The 24004-nt window shown below is 37.6% G+C and overlaps 1 protein-coding gene across 8 annotated transcripts in view; it reads right to left on the reverse strand.

The window, feature by feature from the left end:
• Positions 1 to 24004, reverse strand: part of Trps1 (transcriptional repressor GATA binding 1) — a 238857-nt gene that overhangs the window by 179882 nt on the left and 34971 nt on the right. For all 8 annotated transcript variants that reach the window (XM_087898774.1, XM_085678988.2, XM_085678987.2 and 5 more), the window contains exon 2: positions 14813 to 15741. In XM_087898774.1, the coding sequence (XP_087754900.1) occupies positions 14813 to 15739 (927 nt within the window). In that variant the 5' untranslated portion in view covers positions 15740 to 15741. The remainder of the gene's footprint in view (positions 1 to 14812; positions 15742 to 24004) is intronic.

Raw genomic sequence — 24004 nt, forward strand, 5'->3', positions numbered from 1 at the left:
TGAGGCTGCAGGCAAAGAGGAGGGCTCTGCTTTAGATGAAACACAGGTCATAAAGTGACCACATAGCTGGTCTTCTAACAGAAGCTTAATCGTGAGCAAGGAAACAAAACGAAGTGGGCAAGAATGAAATACATACAAAGAATTTCAAACGTCTCTCAATCAAGAGATGGAGAGAAACCAGGGCTCTCTTTCGTTAAGACTCTATGTAATAGATAAGAGCCACTATCTCCTCCTGTGAATGGGTCAAAGGATTAAAATTGAAAGTTAAAATAAGGCAATGGCCACATTCGTCTCTGAAGTTCTACTGTCTCTGCTGAACTTGAGTTGTTCAGTAAGCCAGGCATGTTAGTATACAATAGAATCTCAGAAGACAGAGGTAGGACAATGGAGAGTTCAAGACCACCCTAGCCTTAATAGGCAGACTCTATTTCAAAAATAGAAAAAGAAAGAAAGATGAAAGATTTTATTGGTCATATGTAGGCCTTCAAAGGCACTTATAAGGAAACCTTCCTCCCTTCTCAGACCGCACCTCAGTCATCACAATGATCCAAAGCTCATGGTCTAAAATTAAATTGCTCGCTGAAATCTGGGGGAGGGGGGAATCTTAGAAAAAAAGAAAGAAAAAAGAAGAAAAGAAGAAAAGAAAAAGGAAGGTAAGAAGGAGGAAGGAAGGAAGGAAGGAAGGAAAGAAGGAAGGAAGGAAGGAAGGAAGGAAGGAAGGAAGGAAGGAAGGAAGGAAGGAAGGAAAAAAGTAGGAATTAAGGGGAAAAGAAATTCTTCCTTCAAACATCAGTGATTTTTTTTAATTTTTCCAGCAACCAGATGTAAAGTATAAAAGAAGTGGCAAAATCATGTTCCTCCTTCTTCAACAACTGCTCAAAAATGACATATGTGATCACTGCTCATATACAAATCATCCATGAGAAAAATCTCAGGCTTCTCAAAATCACTTGAAGGCTCTACTTAAAATGCAAATTGTATGCTGTAGTGCATTCCAGAATGTTTGCATCTCTACTGTATGGAACTAAAATGGATGCTTTCATTTGCTTCCTATAGAGGCTTAACCTTGTTGGTCAATTGGGGTGACTTCTAAATTCATGTCCAGCACTACACTTTTAGGAAATCAACAATAGCACATAAACAACTTGGTACTGACTTTACATTAGGATAATACTTTGGCCGTTCCCACATTCCTAATCAAAAGATGATGATGAAATATATGCATGTGATTAACACATATACATCATATATGCTCAAAACCCAAGTACACAAGTTTTCGATCTACCAAAAACAGGATCACTGAGCCAAGAGAAGCAACGAAGGAACACCCTCCAAGGCAAAACATCTGAGAGTAAACAATCTGAAAGATGGCTGAAATCAAATGCTTCAGAAAAACTATCTACAGCAGCATCCTTATGCTGATCAAAAGGAGCTGAGAGTTGCACTAAAACTAGGTACATTGCAAAACTTCCACCAGGACTTCCCAATTCAGTAGAATTGAGAAGCAACCTTCGTTTCTTAAAGAATCAAGCACTTGATCAAAGTGCTTTGGTGATTTTAACTTGGATTGAAGGGGTAAATACTGAAAGACTACTGTTTTATCATAAGAATACATACAAAGCACAAAAATCTAGAGATGACAATTTGTGCTGTTTTAACTACTACATTGCTTAGAGATGTTGAGTTCCTTAATATAACTGGCTTCAAACTTCTGCTTACACAAGTGAGATTCCTGAGAATCTAGCAAGGATCATCACTACTTTTGATTTTGCAATCTGTAAGTTCCATGTGCATAGCCACACCAAAGGAGTTGAACAATAACCACACATACGATTCTGAGCTAAATATTCACTATTTCTAGGTATGTCAGCAACTCATGTGTGCTTGCATTTCTAACCATGAATACAGAAAAGTTTATGCATAATTATCAGTAAAGGATTTTCACTGAAGATGAACAAATTTTGTTTACTGTTTTGGGTCTTTTGAATTGGTGCTGACAATGTGTCTAAGAGAAGTGCTTCTTTGCCTATAGAAGTGGACATGACAACTCCACTATTTAGTACAGGACTAATGACTACTAATACCTGAATTATGCTGAGAATACATTCCCACTATGGAAGTCTTTTACATGCAGCCTAAACAACAAAGAAAACTCACAAATCTTATTTCGCAGAAAAGAGCAATCCCTTCAATATCCCATAGATTACAAACGTACATTTTTTGGTTAATACTAGTAAATTATTTTGATATTATACAGTACTGAAAGCAATATAGCCTGGGAGTCACATTATACAAGACTTTTGAGGGAAATGTAATTTCTTAGTATTCTATTCATTTTTCTCCCCCTAAAGAAGATATAGACACTATTTGTGTAACTCTTTTCTCACTGGCACATTTACACAAGTCACAGTAAAACATATCTGATATTCATTATTTGGCAACCTCTGTTAACAAAAAACTTTTCTAAGATACACTATTTATGTCTACTGCCTACACTGACTGTGTTTTTGGTACTTACAAGTGTTAGTTTTGACCTCCTTTCATAGTTAAACACAAATACACTATAAAAACAGTTAAGAACTTACAGCAACAATGTACTAAAACATTATCAGGCAACAGCTCTTGTACACAGAATCACTGCAAGCTTCTCAAATGTTACAACTCAGCAATAGTTGGAGAAAAAACCTTTTTTTTCCTAGTTATGATTATATAAAAGAGGAGACAAAGAGCAGAACTTGGTTTCCTGTCTTTCTTCCTTGACTAACTAAAATTTGAAATTATAATATATTGACATACTAAGCTTTTATGCATATATTCACAAGTTAAAATCATATAGCTGTATGTTCATTTTGAACCTAATATGTACTCCTCTATCTCCTTAGCATTTGACTCAAGTTGGGCAATGGGATATGCATTATAAATATAAGATGAGAAAGTTAGATCACCTCTTTGAATAAAGATACTTAAGAGGAAAGATTCTGTATAAAACTTTGAACTGCAGTCACATTTTCACGCATTTATCTCCTACTAGAAGTTCTCCAAATTCTGTGAACAAACACAGTAGCCTCCTAGGACTTGTTCCCCCTCTCTATGACCATAGCTAATGCTGAACATTTTGTCGTTTAATTGGATTGTTATAAGCATCAAGTGAGAACTCTAGATGAAATGGAATTTTCCAAGGCTATAAAAATTTTGCAGATTAATCCTTGTGCCAAAGATGGACATGAGTCATGTGTGGGTACTAAAAGAAAGGTAGAGAAAATGACTTATTCTTAATTTAACTTAAATGTTTGCTTAATTTTCATCAATTTAATTCAATCTAACGAGCTACTTGTGGTCGCGAAGTACTCTACTAGACAGTACACTACCAAGTAACAGCCACAGGAATAGAAGACTGTTTAATAAAGTGGCCCATCCGGTGACCTTCTCCTGCCAGCATGAGGAACAGATGAAATAGATGGGAAGTGATGACATCAGTGGCAAATTCAACACACTTTGTTCAAACAGGACTCTGAACATAAGTGAAAGGTTCCATTTGCTGTTACCAAGCTAATGATCTATTTATATTCTTTCTGGACTACAAGAAGAATGTGTTACTAATATTTGGAGTATGTTAGGACTCCCTGCATTTGGGCTGAAGGGATGATGTGATTGAGTACAGACAGTAAGTTCTCTCCAACACCCCGGAGCCACCTGGAATAAGGAGCCATAATTAGTTGCCGCAAGTCTCTCATTGTGTTGACCTTCAAAAAAGTAAAGGGAAAAAAAGCCCTTAACTATATCTTTTATACAAAAGCAAATGGTCATATTACCTTCCAAATGCAAATCAAAGTTATACACAGAAAACAGCCCAAAAAGATACATAACACATACAGGAAAAACAAACAAAAACATAGTTTAGCTAATTTACCCCTGATAATAGTGATTGGTGTTATTCTGCTTTGATTTCAATTTAAAATGATTCAGTTAAGAAAATCTATTCCTTCCACGTAGTATTTTCCATAGATTTTTTTTATGTAATTTATTATACATTGTTAAACAGAAATACTACACAGGAGAATTGAAAAACATTAAAAGATTGTTTTTCACGGTCTGGATGAATTCATTGGTTTCCTCCTAATAATATGCATTAAAAATGACTAAAATAATATCTAAAGGAATACGTCAAAGGAAAAGAAAGCCTCAAAACTCTTAAAACGACACTTTAGTACGTGTACTTGCTTTCAAAGCAGCCGAGAAGGGAGCTGTTTAAACCACACACAAGCTCTCCCTCAGATGTGGTTCATTTTCAAGTACTATAATTGGCAGCAACAGAGAAAAGAATGAGGGCCTAATTGGAGAGGACTTGGGGTTATGGGCTGATAGTCAAAACGTAAAACCTTAAAAATAAAACGCTAAGTTATTACATGAAGATCACTGTGAAAATGACGGACGATCAGATTACTTGAAGAAGTTTGTAAGGGAGGGACTAGGTTAAGAGTATTGAGACCCAGAGTGAACCTGCTAAGACACATACGGAATGTTTCCGTACACAGACAGCTCCAAACACACATCCCAGAACACCACATGCGATAAGACAGTGACACACAGCTGATAGAGAATAAGATTTCCGTAACAAGTCTCCCCACGAGGATCTCTCTGCGAGGCTTATCCCTGCAGCATGTCACCATAACAAACCCTGTGAATCCTTTTCTTATACAGATTTATAATAGTCAGCTAAGTGGGAGGGGTGGTTATCATTTAATGTATTCTGAGAGGCACATTTAAGAGTCACAGTGTCGATTCTTTATTGTGCACATCTTTAAAAAATCAGTTATTGAGGATCACAGAGAGATAGTTTACTTAAATTTTTGTATTGCAGTCTAAGTCAATGTAAATCTTAACAAGTTTTTCTGCTGTTACCTGGTATCTGGAACGACAGATTACCAGTGTCATAAACCTAATCTCAACAAGCGTATGAGGCCAGGGTGATTGGATGGCCCTCAGCAGGTACAAGTATTTGTCACTAGTACGAACTCTCCTACAAAGCCAGGCACAGCTGCTTCTGTTCCTTTAAAGCCAGTAAGCACCTGGAGGGACACACAGAGTAGGCTATCTGACCTGCAGGCCAGCAGCCCAACTCCAGGTTAAATGAGAAACCCTGTCTCAAGAGTATAAGGTAGAGAGGTGGTCTTCTACAGTACATCTGTACAGATCTATACACGGGCATTTCTATAGACCATCACATCACATCCAGGCACACAAAAAACTGTAAAAATAATGTGGAAGTCCACCTTTTATGGGAGATAAGCAAATAGAGTGCAAGTACAATGTAAGGCACAGTGCTTCTCCCAGGACAATTCTAAGTTCGGTCTGTCTCTTCCTGCTGCCCTACATGGAAATCATAAGAAATGCAGGTGCTGCAAGGGAATGGAGGCCAGAGACAAAACTCAGTGTGGAGCATTGGCCTGGTGTCCATAAGCCCAACCTGGCTACTGCCCATTGACAAAGAAAATGAAACTATAGGGAAAACGAAGGAGGAATGAATGCGCAGTGGATTTTAACAAGAAAACTGAGTTTAATCCCTGAAAGTACCGAATGTTTTTCCATGAGAGAGGTTGTTTGTAGCACCCATATTACCTGAGAAGCACTGGGAAGCAACAAGAAATGACAGTCCAGAACACACCAGTGTCTGTGATTTAAAGAAAAATCTCACACATGTGGCTGGACGGACAGCTCAGCATTGAAGAACACATATTTTTCTTGTAGAGAATCTGAGTTCAGTTCCTAGAACCGACGCCAGGTATATCTAGCCCCAGTAAGATCCGGTGCCTTCTTCTGTCGTCAGGCAACTGCATGCACATGTACAATGCCGCCCGCCACAAACACACACACACACACACACACAGAGAGAGAGAGAGAGAGAGAGAGAGAGAGAGAGAGAGAGGGACAGAGACAGAGACAGACAGACAGACAGAATTAAATTTTTAAACACATGTAAACAGGTAATAAAAACAACAGGACACGGGCAGTTTCTGCTGAGTCCATGGTTCCATAACAACGAAAGAAGAGTACCTTACATAGACTGAAAAGCCAGGAAAGGGTTCCAGGGGCAACATGGAAGCTGTGCACAGGCAAGCGGCATCTGAAGATGGGCCTCAAAGGCACAACACATGGAACAGCCACCCAGGTGGAAGGGTAAAGTTACGATGTAAGAGGGAACAATAAAAGGCTGAGGGATTTCCAAAGGAAAAGGAACACAAGAAAGGAAAGAGCAAAGAGAGGAAAAACTTCAGACCAGGAAGTAAGTCAAACACAAGGAGAGGAGGAAGGGGAGCAAGAGAAGAAGGAAAATAACAAGGAAGAGGAACAGGAAAGAGGATAGGATAGAGAATGGAGAAATGAATAGAAAGAATCAAGGAAAGTCATATGGGGCAGTGGAGCGGGTGCAGCGAGTAGAAACTCATACGGGGCAAGTGTGGTGTCCTGAGCTTGATCCTATAAGAAGCTGGATGGGAGGAAATGCACTTGATGTGCCGGCACTCCTGTGGTGAGATTGGCAGCTGACGCAGGAGAATTGCCCAGACACTCTGACCAGCTAGTGTGCCATAGATAGGGCCGCAGCAAGAACAACAGTGATGCTGCTTGAATGGGATGGAAAGTGAGGAAGAACTTCCGAAAGTTGTCCTCTGACCTACGTCACACAAACACACACACACACACACACACACACACACACACACACACCCCACATGCCCACCACACACACATGCTACACATACACACACCACACATACACACGCATGCTACAAATATACACACTGCACATTTATACATGTAACACACATGCCACACATACACACACCACGTACATGCTATGCATACACACACCACACACATATGCACCACACACACAGACACACACACACATACACACACACACACACACACACACACACATACACCACATACAAGTAGTTGAGTAAGGTGGTACACACCTTTAATCCCAGCCCTTGGGAGGCAATGGGAGGCAGATTTATGGATTTATGAGATTTCAAGAATAGCCTGGTCTAGAGAGTGAGTTTCAGGACAGTCAAAGATATACAGAGAAACCAACCCTGTCTCAAAAATAAAAGAAATGAAATTTAAAATAAAGCCATGAAAAGATGGAAAATACACAGAGAATCTGAATACTGTATGTTATTGTGTTGTCTTTGAATTGCTTGATAGCTAAGGAAGGAGCAACAGTTGCTAAACTATATTTGATTATAAATGTTGCTGGATTAATACATTTATATTCTGAAAATGCCTTACCTTCAAAATTTAAGTCAAAAATACTTTATTTTGGAGAAGGGGTTTTGCTTTTGTTTCCATAGGAAATAAGAGACTGTAAATTCATTTGGGGCTAAGAAAAATCATGTTTGACCAAGGAAGACTCCCTGAATACTCTCTGATAGAAGTAGATAGCCCAGATGATCCAATGTTTCAGAGGCCCTCTGTTGGAGTTTCCTCTGAGTTCTACATCCAGAACAGCCTCAAGATTGCTGGTTGAGATGAACAAGGCTCACAGAACATTTCAGTTAAAACTTGATCATAATTCTAAATTTTCTTTAGGTCCCCATAAGATTATCAGCATGTCCAATCAGCATGAAATCACCTAGAAAACCACACACACACACACACACCCACAAGTGGATTATGGATGTTTGTCTTTGTTTAGAGTGTTGGTTTCAAGTTGTGGATAATGGTCAGGAAAAAAGCTGAACAACGGAGATTAGATTCAGAGTTACTGTTTTGAAAAAAAAAAATGGGGAAGTACTGTAGGACAATGGTCTTGTACCTGTAAAGATTTGTCACTTGTTTTGGTTTAATGAAATGCTGATTGACCAGTAGCCAGGCAGGAAGTATAGGCAGAGCTACCAGAATAGGAGAATTCTGGGAAGAGGAAAAGCTCAGTTTGCAGTCATCACCCAGAAACAGAGGTAGCAAGATGAGAATGCCTCACTGATAAAGGATACCAAGCCACATGGCTAACACAGACAAGAATTATGTGTTAATGTAAGATGTAAGAGTTAATTGATGATAAGCCTGACCTAATAGGCCAACCAGTTTATAATTAGTGCAGGCCTCTGTGTGTTTCTTTGGGACTGAATGACTGTGGAACAAGGTGGGACAGAAACCTCTGTCACCACATACACACCACACACATACACACATGCTACACATACACACACGCATCACACCACACAGAATATATTAATACTTTTTCAAAAGAAAAACAACCTGAATTTACTTTATAAACATAATTAAAATTGACACAACAAGAATAAAGAATAGCAGAACAATCTCTCCACTGTTTGGGGTAAGATAATAGCAGAAATCTAAAGCAAAGCCAGGATATCCAGCCTTGACTTACTAAAATGGAATTATGAATGAAAAATGGCAAAAGAAGCTCTGATAACTTCGGTTTACACATATTGACTGGGAGATAAAAATGGGATGTCAAAGTGGACTGCCCATGAGGTGGAAAACGATCATTTCTTACGGGATTCTTGGGCTACTAAATATATGAGAGAATCCTAGAGATCTTTAAACCTGTGCCTACCATAAAAAGAGGGGTGCTGGGCAGGTAGGGTACCTCAATTCTTCAGCTACACACAGTATCCCACACATTTCTCACTTTCAGAACCCAGTGAAATCACAAAGCTCATAGCAAGGTGATGGCGTGCAGCGTGCTCAAATTAAACACTCTAAAGGTGTTTCGATTGTTTTTCTGCCTCCACACTTGTCCCCATTCCTAATGTAGGCAGAAGGTAGAAGTTTAATTACACAGCCTTGGAGAACAGGAATGGGAAGCGGGTGCCTCTCCTTATCCTTAGTCTTCACAGACATACCAACTGACTTGGGCACGGTCAGGAGGAGAGGAGAAGAAGGCAACTCTCGCACGATGTATCTGATCATCCGTTCTTAAAACAAAGACCTGGGAATGAGGAGACTGTGAAAGAAAACAATTGAATACAGGAACCATCCCTTCATTTGGGAATAACACTGCCATCTTAATTGAGAAAGTCAAAATTTATCCTGTACCCACTCTGTCACTGCTAGAGTCTGTGGCAAAAGAATCAGTGGAAATGAATTACAGTACTTAAAAAAGAAAGAGGGAGACAAATCGACACATTTAATTTCCTTTTCAGTGATTTCAATTATAAGCCCAGTAAATTTCAATAAAGCAGCATCATACCGCATGGATTAGATAACACACAATCTCAAAGCGATCTCATTTAATATGATTCAGCATGAGGATCAAAGAGCCCACCTCGCTATTGGGCTTGACTCCCACTCGTTTCCATTTGCAGTAAATGCTGTTTCCCTGTGAGAAGCAGTGTATCGCAGTACTTACGCAGCCAGACTTCTGCAGCCTATCTATCATGGTTTACACCCTATCAACCCTACTTGTGCAATTCTCCGCTCGTGGGCATGGTACTTTAATCCTTCTGTGCCTGTTTCCTCTTTTCTTCTAATGGACATAATGGTAGTGTCTACTTCAAGGGTTTTTATGAAGATGAGTTGATTGATGCATATAAAGAACTCAGGGGCACATCAGCACATAAGAAACCCTTCATAAATGCTAGCTATTATTAAATGCAAATCTAAAACTGTGGGAGGGAGGTTATGCGCAAGATTTATTATGTAAACTTCAAGATGATGAAAGAAGAGTAGATCAACTTAAAAATACTAAAAACATAAATGCTGCCTTTGGTGCTCAATTAAAATGAACGTTTGAGGGTCTGAAAAGGCAGAATATATTTGCTAAGATTGGAAGTCATGGGATTAATAAGAAGTCACGAAGCATTTGGTCTAATGATTCTCAGCATAGAGAAAATCAGGACATGAAATGCTACTGCTTTCTCTCTCCAAACTTCCCTCTAGTTGGGGTCCTTGCTGTAGATCCTGCAACAGCTGCAAGTTTGCTGTAATTACAGTGGCCCAAGGAAGGAAAAGCACTCAATAATCTGCCGAGTTGATACAGTTAGCAGAGAAGGCCATTTGGGAGATAAAACTTTTATTAAGAGTTGGATGAGTCTCAGTTTGATTGGATGCACTGATAATTATGCTTTTTTTATTCTAAACATTCTCCCTTGAAAGAAACACTTTTCTAGAAAATTGTACTCATTCTTTAAACGATAACAAACAAACCAAAAATCAAAGAGGAGTAGACATTTATCATACCACTCTCCTGTTAGCACAGCCAAATGGAGATTTAACTGCCACACAGGTAAATGGATTAGTTAGAATGGTCGAACTTCTCCTACGGGCGAGGGGGAGGGGCTTACATTATCCAGTTCAGCCATCTCCACTGATGAAAATAACCTGGTAAATGCCAGAGCTTTGCTTTGCTTTATGGCCTTGGGGTGAGCATATGCTTTATTTTGCACACTTTATTACTTGTTAAAGAGATACAGCCCCCAAAAGAAGTCTGGATTCACATATCAAATATTCTGTACACCATAGACAGTCTGAATTGATTAAAGTCTCATTCATCAGTTTTTTTTTTCTAAAATGCAATAGTCCTTAAAGTTGGAGAAACAAAGAAACAGAACCTGCTAAGATCTACAACTTCCCTTATACTCCAGATCAAAGGAAACTGCAAGGCAAAAAATAAATATTTGGAAGTAAAATTCAAGACGAGTCAAAATAAACCACAATGAGATTAATGGTCCTGAGTGTTTTGTTTTTGTTTTTTCTTTTACTATTTTAATCAAAATTGTAATTCCAACATTGAGTTGAACACACATATATGTTAAAAATACATAGAGTTCTTATGGTTAAATCTGCTGAAAATACAAAAACAAAGGGCAGTTTCCTATCACTTAAATCTGCTCTTCCTGTTTCTAACATGACATATTGTACAACTGGGATAAAAATATTTACAACGCAGGAATGCAGAACTCCTGGTTCAGATAGAAGAGACTCCTTGGTAAGCTAAGAAAGGGGTCCTTCCAGCAAATGTAGGGCTTCACTAAAGGCCAAAAAGAAGGCCCCAAATGGAACCCAGTAGCTACTTTCATGGAGTCTTGAATAATGCAGAATGACAGAAATGATCAGCTAACATGGGAAGGTTTTGTGTGCATCTTGAGCTTTTATCAACGTGGAATAGTGTAAACACTTTCCCGTGGGAAGCACAACTTGACAGGGCTCCTAATTTTATAACCTGATCTGAGAGCTAAAAGCTCCCCCATAAAGATGATGCAAACGCCCTAATGCGCAGCACATTAAGCCCTAATGAAACAGCAGAGTCGGCGTGGTTAATGCAGGCCTCCATTCAGAGAAGGTTTAAATATAAGCATAATAAAGCAGATTAAAAAGAAAGAGGCTGTAATTACTTTTTAAAGAACTCAATCTCTTGTCCTATTATTGGTCTACTTGCGAGCCTCAAAGGCTGAATGCAGATAGTAAAAATTACATGAGGCTTACCAATCATGCCATATCCATTATTTTCAAATATGTAGGGAAAAAAAAGAACCCTGATAAAACACAGAGCGTGTGGGGGGTGAAACATTGGAAACTAGCAGCCTCATCCATTCAAGTACTTCAGTGTTAGCCATTGTTCTCTTTTGTTTTTATTGTTGTTATTTATATATTTATTCACTCATGTATCTGTTTGTTTGTTAGGTGTTCATTGGATTCAATTGTTTTTAGTTTGGGTTGGGATGAGTCATTTTTTTATTTTTTATTTTTCCATAAAAAGGTTCTCTTTTCTGTTTGCAAGGCAATGCACTACTGCAACATGTATGGTATTGGATCTCATGAATTCCTCAGACCTAGAAAAGATAGTTGTGATTCTATAGTGGTCGCTGCAGGTGGTCTTTGCCTATTCCTGCTTCGCTGTCTACAGAAAAATGTAAGAAAATCTTTTGGACATTATTTTTACAAAAGTAACATAATTCCTTGGCCAGTTGTTTAACGATCATTTACATGGACAAGAAATTATCGTACAATATCGGTGCTGGATTTTCAAATGTTCCCCCAGATAGCATACATTTTAGGTTGATAAAGTATATATTAAAATCAAAGTTACTGCTTAAATTACTCTATCTTCCAAACTGGCTACCTTGTATTTACAGTTAGTTTGGTTCAATTTATATTAAACCATCATGTCAAACCAAACTATAGATCAAAGCCACATAGTCCTCTGAGTTTTTCCCTCTTTTTCCTTTTTCTTGATCTAGAGTGATATAAAACTATCATTAACAACCAACTGCTCTGAACATTTCCTAAAAGCCAGTTTAATTGAAAAAGATTAATGAATTGTTCATCCATTTCTCTAATTGACTTAAATTGTGTAGTTCAGTAAATGATTCCTGAAATTGTTCATAATCGTGGTGACTAGGAAAATATTTTATCAGAATATATACACGCTATTAACTCATAGCATGCATTCGTTATATGGATGCATAGATGTACATATTTCTTATGAAACTCTGCTTTAAAAAAATTCACTAGTCAGTATTTTAGCTCAAGGAGTTTTAGCCAACACAGTTCAAGGGTCTAAAGAAAGATTAAAGAGCATTTCTGCGGCATAAATATGTTAGAGAAAAGAATATTCAAAACACTGTCTTATTATTGAGTATATGTAGGAGTATATGAGTATATGGATTGTGGTTCAGCGTGGAAACTAATTAGTTATTTATCTTCATACATGCTTTTGTATCAATATCAGGTATGTAGTTCAAAATATATATGTTCAAATGATCATTGGCCTATAATTTACTTGGTTCTCTCTTCACAAAATGAGGTTATGTTTCTTTAGATCTGGCCCCAAACTCATTTATGTCTTTGAAATAACCACCCACTTTTCCCATGGATTGTTTAAATCTACTCGTAGCAGCATGAGTTCTCTTCAACTGAAGAAGAAAATAAAAGAATTCTACCCAGATCACCTTCCTGCCCATGGCGTCCTCTTGCTTTTCTTTTTTGCTGCGTGCAGAGCAGGGATGCAGTGCACAGCCCAGTCCACGATCAGCTGTTTTATTTCCAAACTCAGATAGCTCGCACATCTGTTTCATTTCCAAAATCACTACCCAGGAAAAGTGTTCCACCCAAACATAAACTTTACTATAAATAACTAAGAACTTAACAAATAACTATTTGGGGGAAATGGAAGTGTGTTTAAAAATCTGAATTCTTCCAAACCCTAGGCCTTAGTAATCTTTTTAGAGCCTTCCTGACAGCCGGGATCAGCTTCCCTCAGAAGTCGTCCCCAGAGTGAACAAATTGAAACTGCCGGAAATCCAGGTATTAACATCATATTACTTGCTAATTATAAAACACCGTTTCGCACAGTGACATTATGCACTTCCAACCCTTTTATCTAAAACACGTATTTGCTTTCCAAATCAGAGTTTGACAGCACAGCCTAGCTGACATAAGACAGTGAAATGATCTGTAATAAGACAGGAGCTCAAAGCATGTAGCTTTCATGCATAATAACTATGTCGCCTTAATTTGCAGCTCCACAGAAATAATTCTATTTGCGGAAATTCAGTGAGCAAATGGAAACTTTAAAGATGAAACTACCTTCTTACGTTTTCTCCATAACTCCTTTGAAATGGTGATGGCCATCCTGACACTGGAAGGACTCGGGATTTCTATCCATATCCTTCATACACATATTGCAAAACAGTTTTCTGCCTATCCTCTGTAACTCCTTTCTATGTCTTTCTAATCGACACTAGGTCAGTACAAAGCATAGGAATGAAGTACCGTGGATTGGAAGGTGAGAAAAATGAATGCTAAGGGGCGTCCCTAGTAAAATAAGTGCTGAGGGAATTCAGGAGTCCAATGATACTTCTGAAAATTCATGGATAAGGAGAGCATTTAACATCCCATGCTTTTTGATCTCCCTGGCTCAATAAGTCAATAAGATTTATAGAATGTATCAAAACCTAAGACTCTTTGTTGGGCTGGCCATGAGCTTCAACGGAGCTTAAATCACCAAGACTAAATTTAAATTAAATGCTGAATTTCTTCACATTCACTTTCATGTTTCTTTCAAATTAAAAATACTACACATGAGGGCTTTTCATATCTATGGTGTCAACTGAGGGCAGAAAAATAGGTGAAAACAGTGCACGGGTTTCAATAAAAGTGTAAGCCTAAACCATTACTAACTGCTTTCATAAATGATTGCCATTATCCTTAAGTGGAGAAAGGAATGCCTTAGTGGCTTACTTCAAAGTCATTCTGAGCACTCTATAACTTACAGTCTCACTGAGGTTTTCAATCAATGCAAAATGTTGCTTTCAAATGTTCATTTGCAATTATTTTGATCTATCAAGAGTTTATCTCCATCATCATCAATATGACCCAAACCTAATTAGACTAACTATAAAATCAAGTCCTACTCTAAGGCACAAAAAGTACTGACCCAGGAGGAAGATTATAGGAGGAGTCTGATAGTCTGAAACTAGAACAAGGCAATGACTTATGATCATGTATTTGTATTCATAGGATCTCTACGATGGTTGGAAGGCAGAAGACACCCAATTATCATGAAGTAGATGAAGAAATGTGAACTTTAGCTAATTCCATGAGAAGATTTTTTTTTTCCAAATCTCCTGGGAATTCTGGACTTTTTTCACCCCCACAATGAGAAGGTCAAGTCAACTCTGAATACATATTTGAATGAAGCCGCAATAAAATATGCATATCTTTTCTATAAAGTGTAAAATATTTTCTTATCTGGGCCCTCTCTTTGAACATAAAACTATGAATTCACATTTCATCATGAATTCCTTGTTGCTTCTCCCAGAAATCAAGAGAAAACACGAACCTGTACATCATAGGTGCCATTTAGTAAAGCGGGCCGAGAAGGGCTGATGTCCTGCAGTACACCCGGAAGCACAGAGCGGTTGACCTTCTGGAAGTCTTTGGAATGGCTGAACTGCACCATGTTATGAAGGGCTAGGATTTTGCTGTCCAGCTCAGCATCCTGCCTGGTGCGATTATGCAGTCCTAAGTGATACTTTCGGAAGTGCTTAATCAGATCTGTGGGGTCATTGCCATAGTAACCATATCCACAGATATTGCATTTAAAGTCCTGAAGCTCTGGAGACAGAGGTGCCGGGTCTGGGTTGTCATTCACCAGTAAGTCAGTTTTGGGTTTACTCAGTCTTACACCCCCATCTGAAGGCACTTGTGGGTTTTTTGAGGCCACGGAAACCGGGCTCAAACCTTGACAATTGGCCTGACTACTCTGCACTGGCCCTGTTTCCTCGGTAGCCTTTGGTGACATTTTATGCTCTTCCTTTGTCTCCAGTGAATCCCCGGATGGGGTGCAGGCCATATCTTGAGGGTCATCTGCCTCTGCTCTTTGAGGAGACTTCAAGGGCTCGCAGACTCCCCCAGCAGCTGGAGATGAGAAAGCCAACATATTTCTGTCTGTTACCTCATCATGCGGGAAGGAGGCAAGGTTTCCTCCCTTACTCGGGCTATCATAATTGAAGCCAGCCTTCTCACTCAGGCCTGAGATTTGCAAGTCCTTCTTACTGCTAGGAGATGGATCTTGGCCATGCACGCTGGGTTCCTCTTTCGTGTTCAGTTCTGCAGCATCGCTGTGATCTGTATTTTCTGACATCTGATCTGTAGAAAACTCTTTGTCCTTTGCAGACACCTTGCTTTCTGTAGCTATTGGCTCCAGGGTGTGACCCTCGCCTTCACTAGCAACGTTTCTCAGAGGGGGGTTCTTTTTCCGGACCATATCTGTGAACACATGGGGAAAATAAAGGGGAATGGTTATTTGAAGATTACAGACAGGTAGCCCATTCTGGGGTCTTCTACTTAGTCAACTCAAAGGCTAAGGTGCAAAACAAAATAGTTCCTTTAGGGGAGGAAAAAAAACATCAAAAAATTCAGAATGAAAAAGGACAGAGAGGCAAATAGATAAAAGCAAATATTTGATATTTAGAACTGTTTAACACAAAACCATGCTGATCAATTCTTTTAAACCATGCTATGAATATTAAATACTCATTATTATCCACACTATTAATAATTCCTACCCTCTTATCTTTGCCTAATTTCCTTATATTCAGTTATGGTCAATGATAAGTACACATATATTTATAGATGCTATAGACTTTATATATACAGATATGCTATGTTTATAGAACATACATGTACAAGTTTAACTTTACAAAACACAGACTGCATGCTTGGTTCCATGAAAAAATGTATGTCAATATGCATATAACTACTACAATGGAATATTGTCACACTAATAAGAATATAGTTTCAAGGGAATAGATTCATGTCAAAATGACACTGACATCCATGTTAAGAACTGAGTGAAAACTGCCTATGTATGTAAAGGGGATAATGAACATTTCTGCTCAGCCCTACCAAGAATTTCTTGGGTACCATCCTGGAGATTGGGAGCAGGGCTGGGAATGCACTACAGTGGCAAGTCGGGTTTCACCGGGGCTCTGCATGCTAAACCCTTGGGGTCTCACCTAGAGAACAGTACGGAAGCTGATAAAGGTCACTGTCTCTCCGAGGCTGAAATGACAAGATCTTAGCAGTTTACGGTGACTTTCTTCCCACACCAGCTCTACTGTGCCTTGGGACTTTGTGACATCAGTGGCTAACGTCAAACTGAGACCTTAAGTGATGAATACCTATACAAGGACGTAGTTATCAGAACTGTAATAACATTGAGAAATGAAGAGTGTCCTACTAATTAAAGAGCATACTAACAGAGGCCGGTTGAGCATGGGGCTCTTATAGCCTTTGTTCTTTAAGCTTCCATCTGAAAAGCTCAAGAGTTGCCTAAGCCATTCCTCAAAATGTCTCTCTGAAAATTCTACCTGCTACTCTCTAATAAAACAAGATTTCTTCATTATGAGCAGGCTCTGCTGTAATGGCCAGTTTAGTAGTGAGTTATAACACAGCTAGGGAAAAGAGCTGGAAAAATCCAATGGAAAAGCCTTGCTTAGCCGTTTTCCTCTGTAAGTCTTCAGTGTGCAGCAGGATCGCACTGGCCTGAGAGGCTCGGGTGGACCTTTGCTTCCAAGAAGTTCTAGTTACACCAATTTGTTGGAAAATGAATCACCGAGCAAGATAATGTACTGGATGTGTAAATAATCCTTGATAGGTGCTATTTCACTATCAATTATCATTAGTAACTAATGTCGCAGTCAGTACAGCAGTCCTTGAAAAACTACAGTGCTGTCTTTAAGAACCAGTAATATCATTCATCAAACGTCCATATAAATTCCCTCCGTTGAATAAGAAAAATAGGTAGTAAAGTGCAAACTCAAGAGAAAACATCAGTCAAGGGGCAACGTTAACCTATGGGATGGAGGAGGAATGTGGAACTTTCCTTGCCAACCCATGAGAGCCTCAAGTAAAAGAAACTAGGAGACACAAGTTAACTATGCTTTTGCAATGTTTGTATTTAAATGTTGGTTTTGTAGACAACATTTAAAGACACCTATATTTGTCCATTGGATGAGGCTCCGGTAGCCTTGGATGGACATGTGAAAGACTACAGGGCAATTTTCCTGGTAGCTAACCAAGGGGGAAATTGGAAGGGGAAAAGTAAGACTCTAAGAAATCAGTCAAGGTTTAAACCATAAACGTAAACAAAATACATACTGTTTTAAGCCAGGCATAATAGCAAGTGTTTGTGGTACCAACAATTAGGAATCCTGAAAGAAGATCCCTAGAACCCAGGAGTTCTGGGCCAAACTGTGGACCTCAGTGAGACAGACATCTCAAATGTGTGTGTGTGTGTGTGTGTGTGTGTGTGTGTGTGTGTGTGTGTGTGTTTGTGTGTTTTGTGCATGAATTTATGTATGTGTTTACAAATTTAAAAAATACATGTGAGGTATGGATACCTTTATATATGTGTGTGTATGTATTTATGAACTTATATTTAAACTTGACCTAGAAGACAGGATGTTCATAATATAAACTGTTCCTACATGTTCCAGCACATAAATAATATTGGTTTGGGAGGCACCTCTTGCCTCATCTTCAAAAATTCTGAATTAGTTTGCCACTGCACATAATCTCATCTGTATCAAACACAATAAAGTCTTTCTTTGGCCAAGTGCTTAAAAACCATAACGTTTGGGTTTTAACCTTTCTGCTTAATATACCTACACTCTAACAGTGACTGACTGAAACAGTATGAATGAGGTTACCCAAAACTGCGGGAAATTATGTATGAAAATCAGAATGTCTAAAGAAATCATAATCTGATTCATTAACCTTACCCATCTATCAAAATGAAAGGTGAATGGTTTATGCCCATATATTAATGTCAAAGTGATTGGTAAAAAAAAATGGCAAGGGAATGAAGATAAAATACTTAAAAGTAAATTGATCTAAATACATTGACATTGGAGGAAAAAGTCATTTTTTTTGAGAAAAAAAAACGTTTTAGATCTCGGCTGATTTATCATTATCTTGAAGAAATGTAGCGGGTTAAAAACTACTCCACCCGCATCATTAGCTCCTGAGGAAAAATATGCAATTTAATTAAATTATTATCTTCAAAAATTTTAGTTCCTTCTTCTACCCATGAACAGACCTTCAGAAAGAGGATGACTCACTGATGCCTTATGTTTAACAGAGTCCTTAATAATATACATTGCAAAGAACGTTAAACTGCTCAAACTTCAAAGAACAATCAGAGAGGTCATTTGGGTTTTATATTGAGCTGTGGGGGGTAGGGGGCATGTTCGTTTCAGTTGCTGTTCAAAAAATGTAGTTAATTTACTTGAGTATACTTTGAAGTAGTTATAGAAAATTTTCTTTACTGGAATTATATCATCATAATTTTTCAGAGTGACATATTATGTAAATATAAGCACATTTGCAATACTTCTGAGTGGAAGAAACTCCCCTCTACAGTCATAAGTTAGATAACACAAGACTATAGCCACCCGCCGGTTATTATCTCTAAGACAAATAACAGATTGCACGATGTTTTACTGTGTGCCAAGAACTTTTCCAGTGAACATTCTCCCGTGAAAAAAAAAATAGATCACATACTTGTAAAATCATACCCAGCATTGACTTCCTAAGGCATGTGGGTGGCTTCAGAGTGCTTTCTGCAAGTATTAATTCTATTAGTCAACTCTCAGGAAGCCAATTGTCTTAGAAGATGGCATTAAGGACATTTTGAGAGCTGATCTGTATATCTGTGCAACAAACAACACACACAAAAAGATTCTCTTCTTAAGGAATAAGCAATGTACACACGCATGAACATATCACACCTAAAATACGTCAGCACTCTAGCACCCTGGGCTGGTAAAACATCAAATAAAAGCCCAAGCAGACAAGGGGAGAAGTCTTTTCTTTCTAGGTTTTATCAATGCAGCCACAGAAGGAGGGCAATACAGAATATTAAGGGACGATTTGTTTTCCAACAGATGGAAATACTGGTGAGTACATACAGAGTTTTCAAACTCTGAAACCGCCTCAGCCCTGAGGACTGTCCCACTTGTCGATGTTAGGAGTCTAAATTTGTTCCCACCGGCAATGATTTTTCTAGAGGGACTTTGAAAATCATTAAAATGCACAATCATATGAATGAAGGCCAGTCATCAGTTAGGACGGTTTTACTTGAAAATTTTGTCATTCTACTCCATAGCAGCATCCCTTTTTCAAGCAAAAAGAGCAAAAAATTCAAAATGCTCGTTGACGCAGAGCCACACTATAAAACATTTTTAAGTAATGAGGCTAATAGGGGAAGTGGACAGAGGAAATCAAAACCCTTCATTTACAACTCCACCATAATTGAACAATGAAGAACTACAACATACTAGCAGAATTTAAACATTGTGTATATTAACAGCATTTTTCATGCACACAAACACACATCTCCTTAATAAAATCATCTAACCCAACTGCCAAGATATTAAACAATATGCCAGGCTTCTCCAAGTTGTTCTAAGTTATAAGATATCATTGTCGCAAAAATCCTAAGTTTAACCCTTATATAAGTTAATATAGTGAAATAATATTAACCTAATATTTCATTTTCAAATAGAAAAATAAAATTAGAAATATTCTTAGAGCTCACGGTTATTTAAAATAGAATAGAATAATGCAATGCGTTATAGTGTCACTTGATTAGTGCAGTGGAAATATTTAACACTGGGAGTTAAGCCACAATACTCTTTATTTCAATGATTAAAATGGTTAAATATACGAAAGAATCTTCTTTGTTAAGACTGAATCTTTTTCTCAAGGTGGCTACTTCACAGAAACAGGAAACAATATCTCCTGTTATCTAGACAATGTATACTCTCCATGAATAAATTAGTTACATTTCATATATCGGCACATACATTTATATGCACATATGCAAATATAGCTACATGCTCACAAATATATACATCCATGAAATGCATTATTAAATGCTTTTGCTCCAGCTATCCATGTAATCAATAATCAAACTACCTACCAAGAGAAACCAATTTTTGAAGAAATTGTAAAACAAACTACACTCAAACTCAGCATGGTGAAAACTAGAATTTGTTCCCATTGAATGAGAAACAGTTAGGAATCAAAGGATTAAAGTATGCTCTTTGTATTACTTTGACTTCAGACAAACAAAGGAAAGAAAACAGTAGAAGGAAGACTGGGAAGGAAGTCATGTGTTCAGTTTTAGATGTGATCAGCAGTGCCTAGTGGTTTAAGGTAAACCCCTCTTATTTTCTGACCCTTTTACCTGTACAAGGTAAGAATTTATTTAATTTTCAGTTTCCCCTGGCTTTGTGACTGTAATGACCCTGATAATAGCATTTTAATTTTACCTTTGAAAATCCTTTGTCCACTTTCTTTCAAAGATAATGAAATATAAAACCACTAACAACTAAAAGTGTCCTAAACCACCACACACACGAATGTCCCTCACTGAATGATTGAAACCCGTAACCATTCACATACCAGTGTCATTTGTGAGCCAAACACAGCAAGCATGGTTTAATTATACTCTTTGTCATTAAACTCAACGAGAAAAACTATGCTTAAAAATCAAGTGAAACAATTTTAAGCAATCTTTTCTTTGAATAGCTTTCTAAAGGTCATTTCATGCATGTACTATATGTGTGTGTATGTATGTATATGTATATATCCTACACACACACACACACACACACAGATTAGATTGTGTAATCTGACTTCAGCCTGGAATCTTGTCATGTATGAGTTATACTATAAGCAGCACTATGGATTTTTCATAATATATAATACCAAATGACTTGTTCTTTTTGTTTTCCAGATAATAAAGCTTTCAAGAGCTTGAAATCAAAGTTAAACACAAGAAAGAAGCCATCATGCTCTAATCTTTACTAAAAAGATATTTTATACCCTATGTGTTTATGTCACTAGCATAAAGTACCAAGTTATTAATTACGCATTTCTTGGTGCTTTTATTTAAAAATAGGAGCAAACAAAGAATAAAATGTTCCTTTTGATCAAAAGTATCCCACAAAGAATCTAAAGAATTAAGCAACTGATAGCAAAATAAAAGGGAGGTCAAGTCTTGGACCTATAGCAAACTAGATAGCTTCCATATGAACATGGGAAGTTTCTTCTTTGTGGAACATATGTATCTGCTCATTGGTTCTGGGGGGGAAAACACTTGAATCCTGTCTACTCCATATATACAGATCAAAATCAGACTGCTTAAGTGAACTATAAAATGCAATAGACATTGTTACATTGTTTATCCAATTCACAAACCAAAGCATTACTGAGGGAGTTTAAATGGTTTCTGTTTCTTCAGATTCCAGGGCAAGACTTCAATAGTAGATTTTTTTTTTCAAAAAAAAAAAAAAGAAAGAAGGAAAGAAAGAAAGAAAGAAAGAAAGAAAGAAAGAAAGAAAGAAAGAAAGAAAGAAGAGCTTCCAATTTCATAAACTCTTTGTCAGATCTGGTCTTTTGCTATCCATTTCTGTTTAATTTGGGCATTGAATCATTCAATCTTTAACATTCCTGAATCTTTAAAAGTATTTTGGGATATTTTAAATCCTTTTGAAATTCAAATATCTTCATATTCAAACATATCTCATTAAATAATTCTCTTATTAATTCATGGCAAAATAATGCAAAATGATTACTTCTAATAACACCCTTCCAACATAAAGTCTATTAATAACCATCTGGGCACTAGAACTCACCTAGACCTCTCTGAGATAAAATGCACAACCTTCACATAAATTCTTTCAATAACATTTGATGCTAGACCAAACAAATATATTAGGCTACTGTTTCATAATACTATGTTCGCTATGTTTTAAATACATTATTGCAAAAGCATTAGTCTAGGTTAAAGGATAACATGATGTCATATGTGTAAAAATGAGTCTTCATATATGCATATTAAAGAAAAATTTACATTATTTCAACACTTAGAAGATACTTAATGAAAAGTTATTTTTTCTTCAAAGATTTATAATAGAGGGGGCTGGAGAGATGGCTCAGTGGTTAAGAGCATTGCCTGCTCTTCCAAAGGTCCTGAGTTCAATTCTGAGTTCAATTCCAGCAACCATATGGTGGCTCACAACATCTGTAATGAGATCTGGTGCCCTCTCTGGTCTGCAGGCACACATGTAGGCAGATATTGTATGCATAATAAATGAATAAATATTTTTAAAAAAATATTTATAATAGAAGTTTGATTATAAAATGTATCTAAAAACACTAAAACTTGCATGATCTTCACTAAATGGATAAAATAAAGAGCAAATATGTATCTTGGAGTGTCAAAATCAGAAACAAATAATTCTCATTTCAAAACAAATTCATTAATACTAATGATTTTTAAGAGATCACAATTTCATTAAGTATTTCAAATATTAACATTTGTTTTACACACACACACACACCTTTTTCTCAAAGAAAACAAAAATGTCTCTGGTGAAAATTATTGATTCAACACTTCATAAAGTGATTCACCTACGCAAATACACAGTATGCAGGTGTGCAGCATGGTGACTCTAATGAATGCATGCAAGGTGACTCTAATGGAAGCATACAATGTAGAGAATATACTTCATTGTGATTGTTCAGGTTTCAATACACTCAGAAACCAGGGCAAGGATTTTGATATTACAGTTATTGATTTATTTTCTTTGTTTTAAGAGTATCGGGCTAAATACAAGGTTTAAAGATACTGACAATTTGTACTGCCAATATCATGTGTATACGGGTGCTGTATATATAAGTAGGTGAGAGACAGAAAAACGTTTTTCTCTCCAAGAAGAAGGGAAGTAAGCTGTGCTTTCATATGCAACAGTCCTTCCTCATGAAACTGAGAAGTAACTTGGGAACCACTGAGCTCATTCTTAACAAACAATAGGAAGTAGTTTAAAAAGCCTGCAACCATCTAAGGACAAATGGCCTAAAGACAGAACCACAGAAGTGTCCAACAGTTAAAGGCACAACCATAGTGAAGATCTGATCGACATAAAACAATGGAAATATCTACGATTTCATTCCATGCTTCCTAAGACCTAGCAGTATGTACTTTTCCAGATTTATTTAAGCAAACATACAGTACTTATAGCAGAATTTCATGCATTGAGACAAACACATGGCAGTGACACAAAATTTAGTTTTTTTCGTTATCGCCCTGCTTGGTGACACTGCTTTATCTAACTAATCAATTCACTTGACTCCATAATTGAACTATAGAGGTGGACGGCAGAAATTACAGGAGCTGGGACCCCATGGTATGAAGTCTCTAAGAGAGACATCCATGGATCTAATCTACATGGGAAGTAGAACAAGACAAGATCTCCTGAGTAAATTGGGAGGATGGGGACCATGGGAGAGGGTAGAAAGAGAGGGAAGAGGAAGGGAGGGGAGCAGAGGAAACTCAAAAAAATCAATTAAGAAAAGAAGTCTCTAACGTTTTGCCCATGAAGGCATATGTCTTTCCATGTTGCCCACAGTCTTTCTGTTTGTTGCCTGGCACAATGAGGGGTACATTGCCTCACCATGT

Source organism: Myodes glareolus, chromosome 19 (genome assembly GCF_982192425.1).
Source record: "Myodes glareolus chromosome 19, mMyoGla1.1, whole genome shotgun sequence".
Lineage (NCBI taxonomy): Eukaryota > Metazoa > Chordata > Mammalia > Rodentia > Cricetidae > Myodes > Myodes glareolus.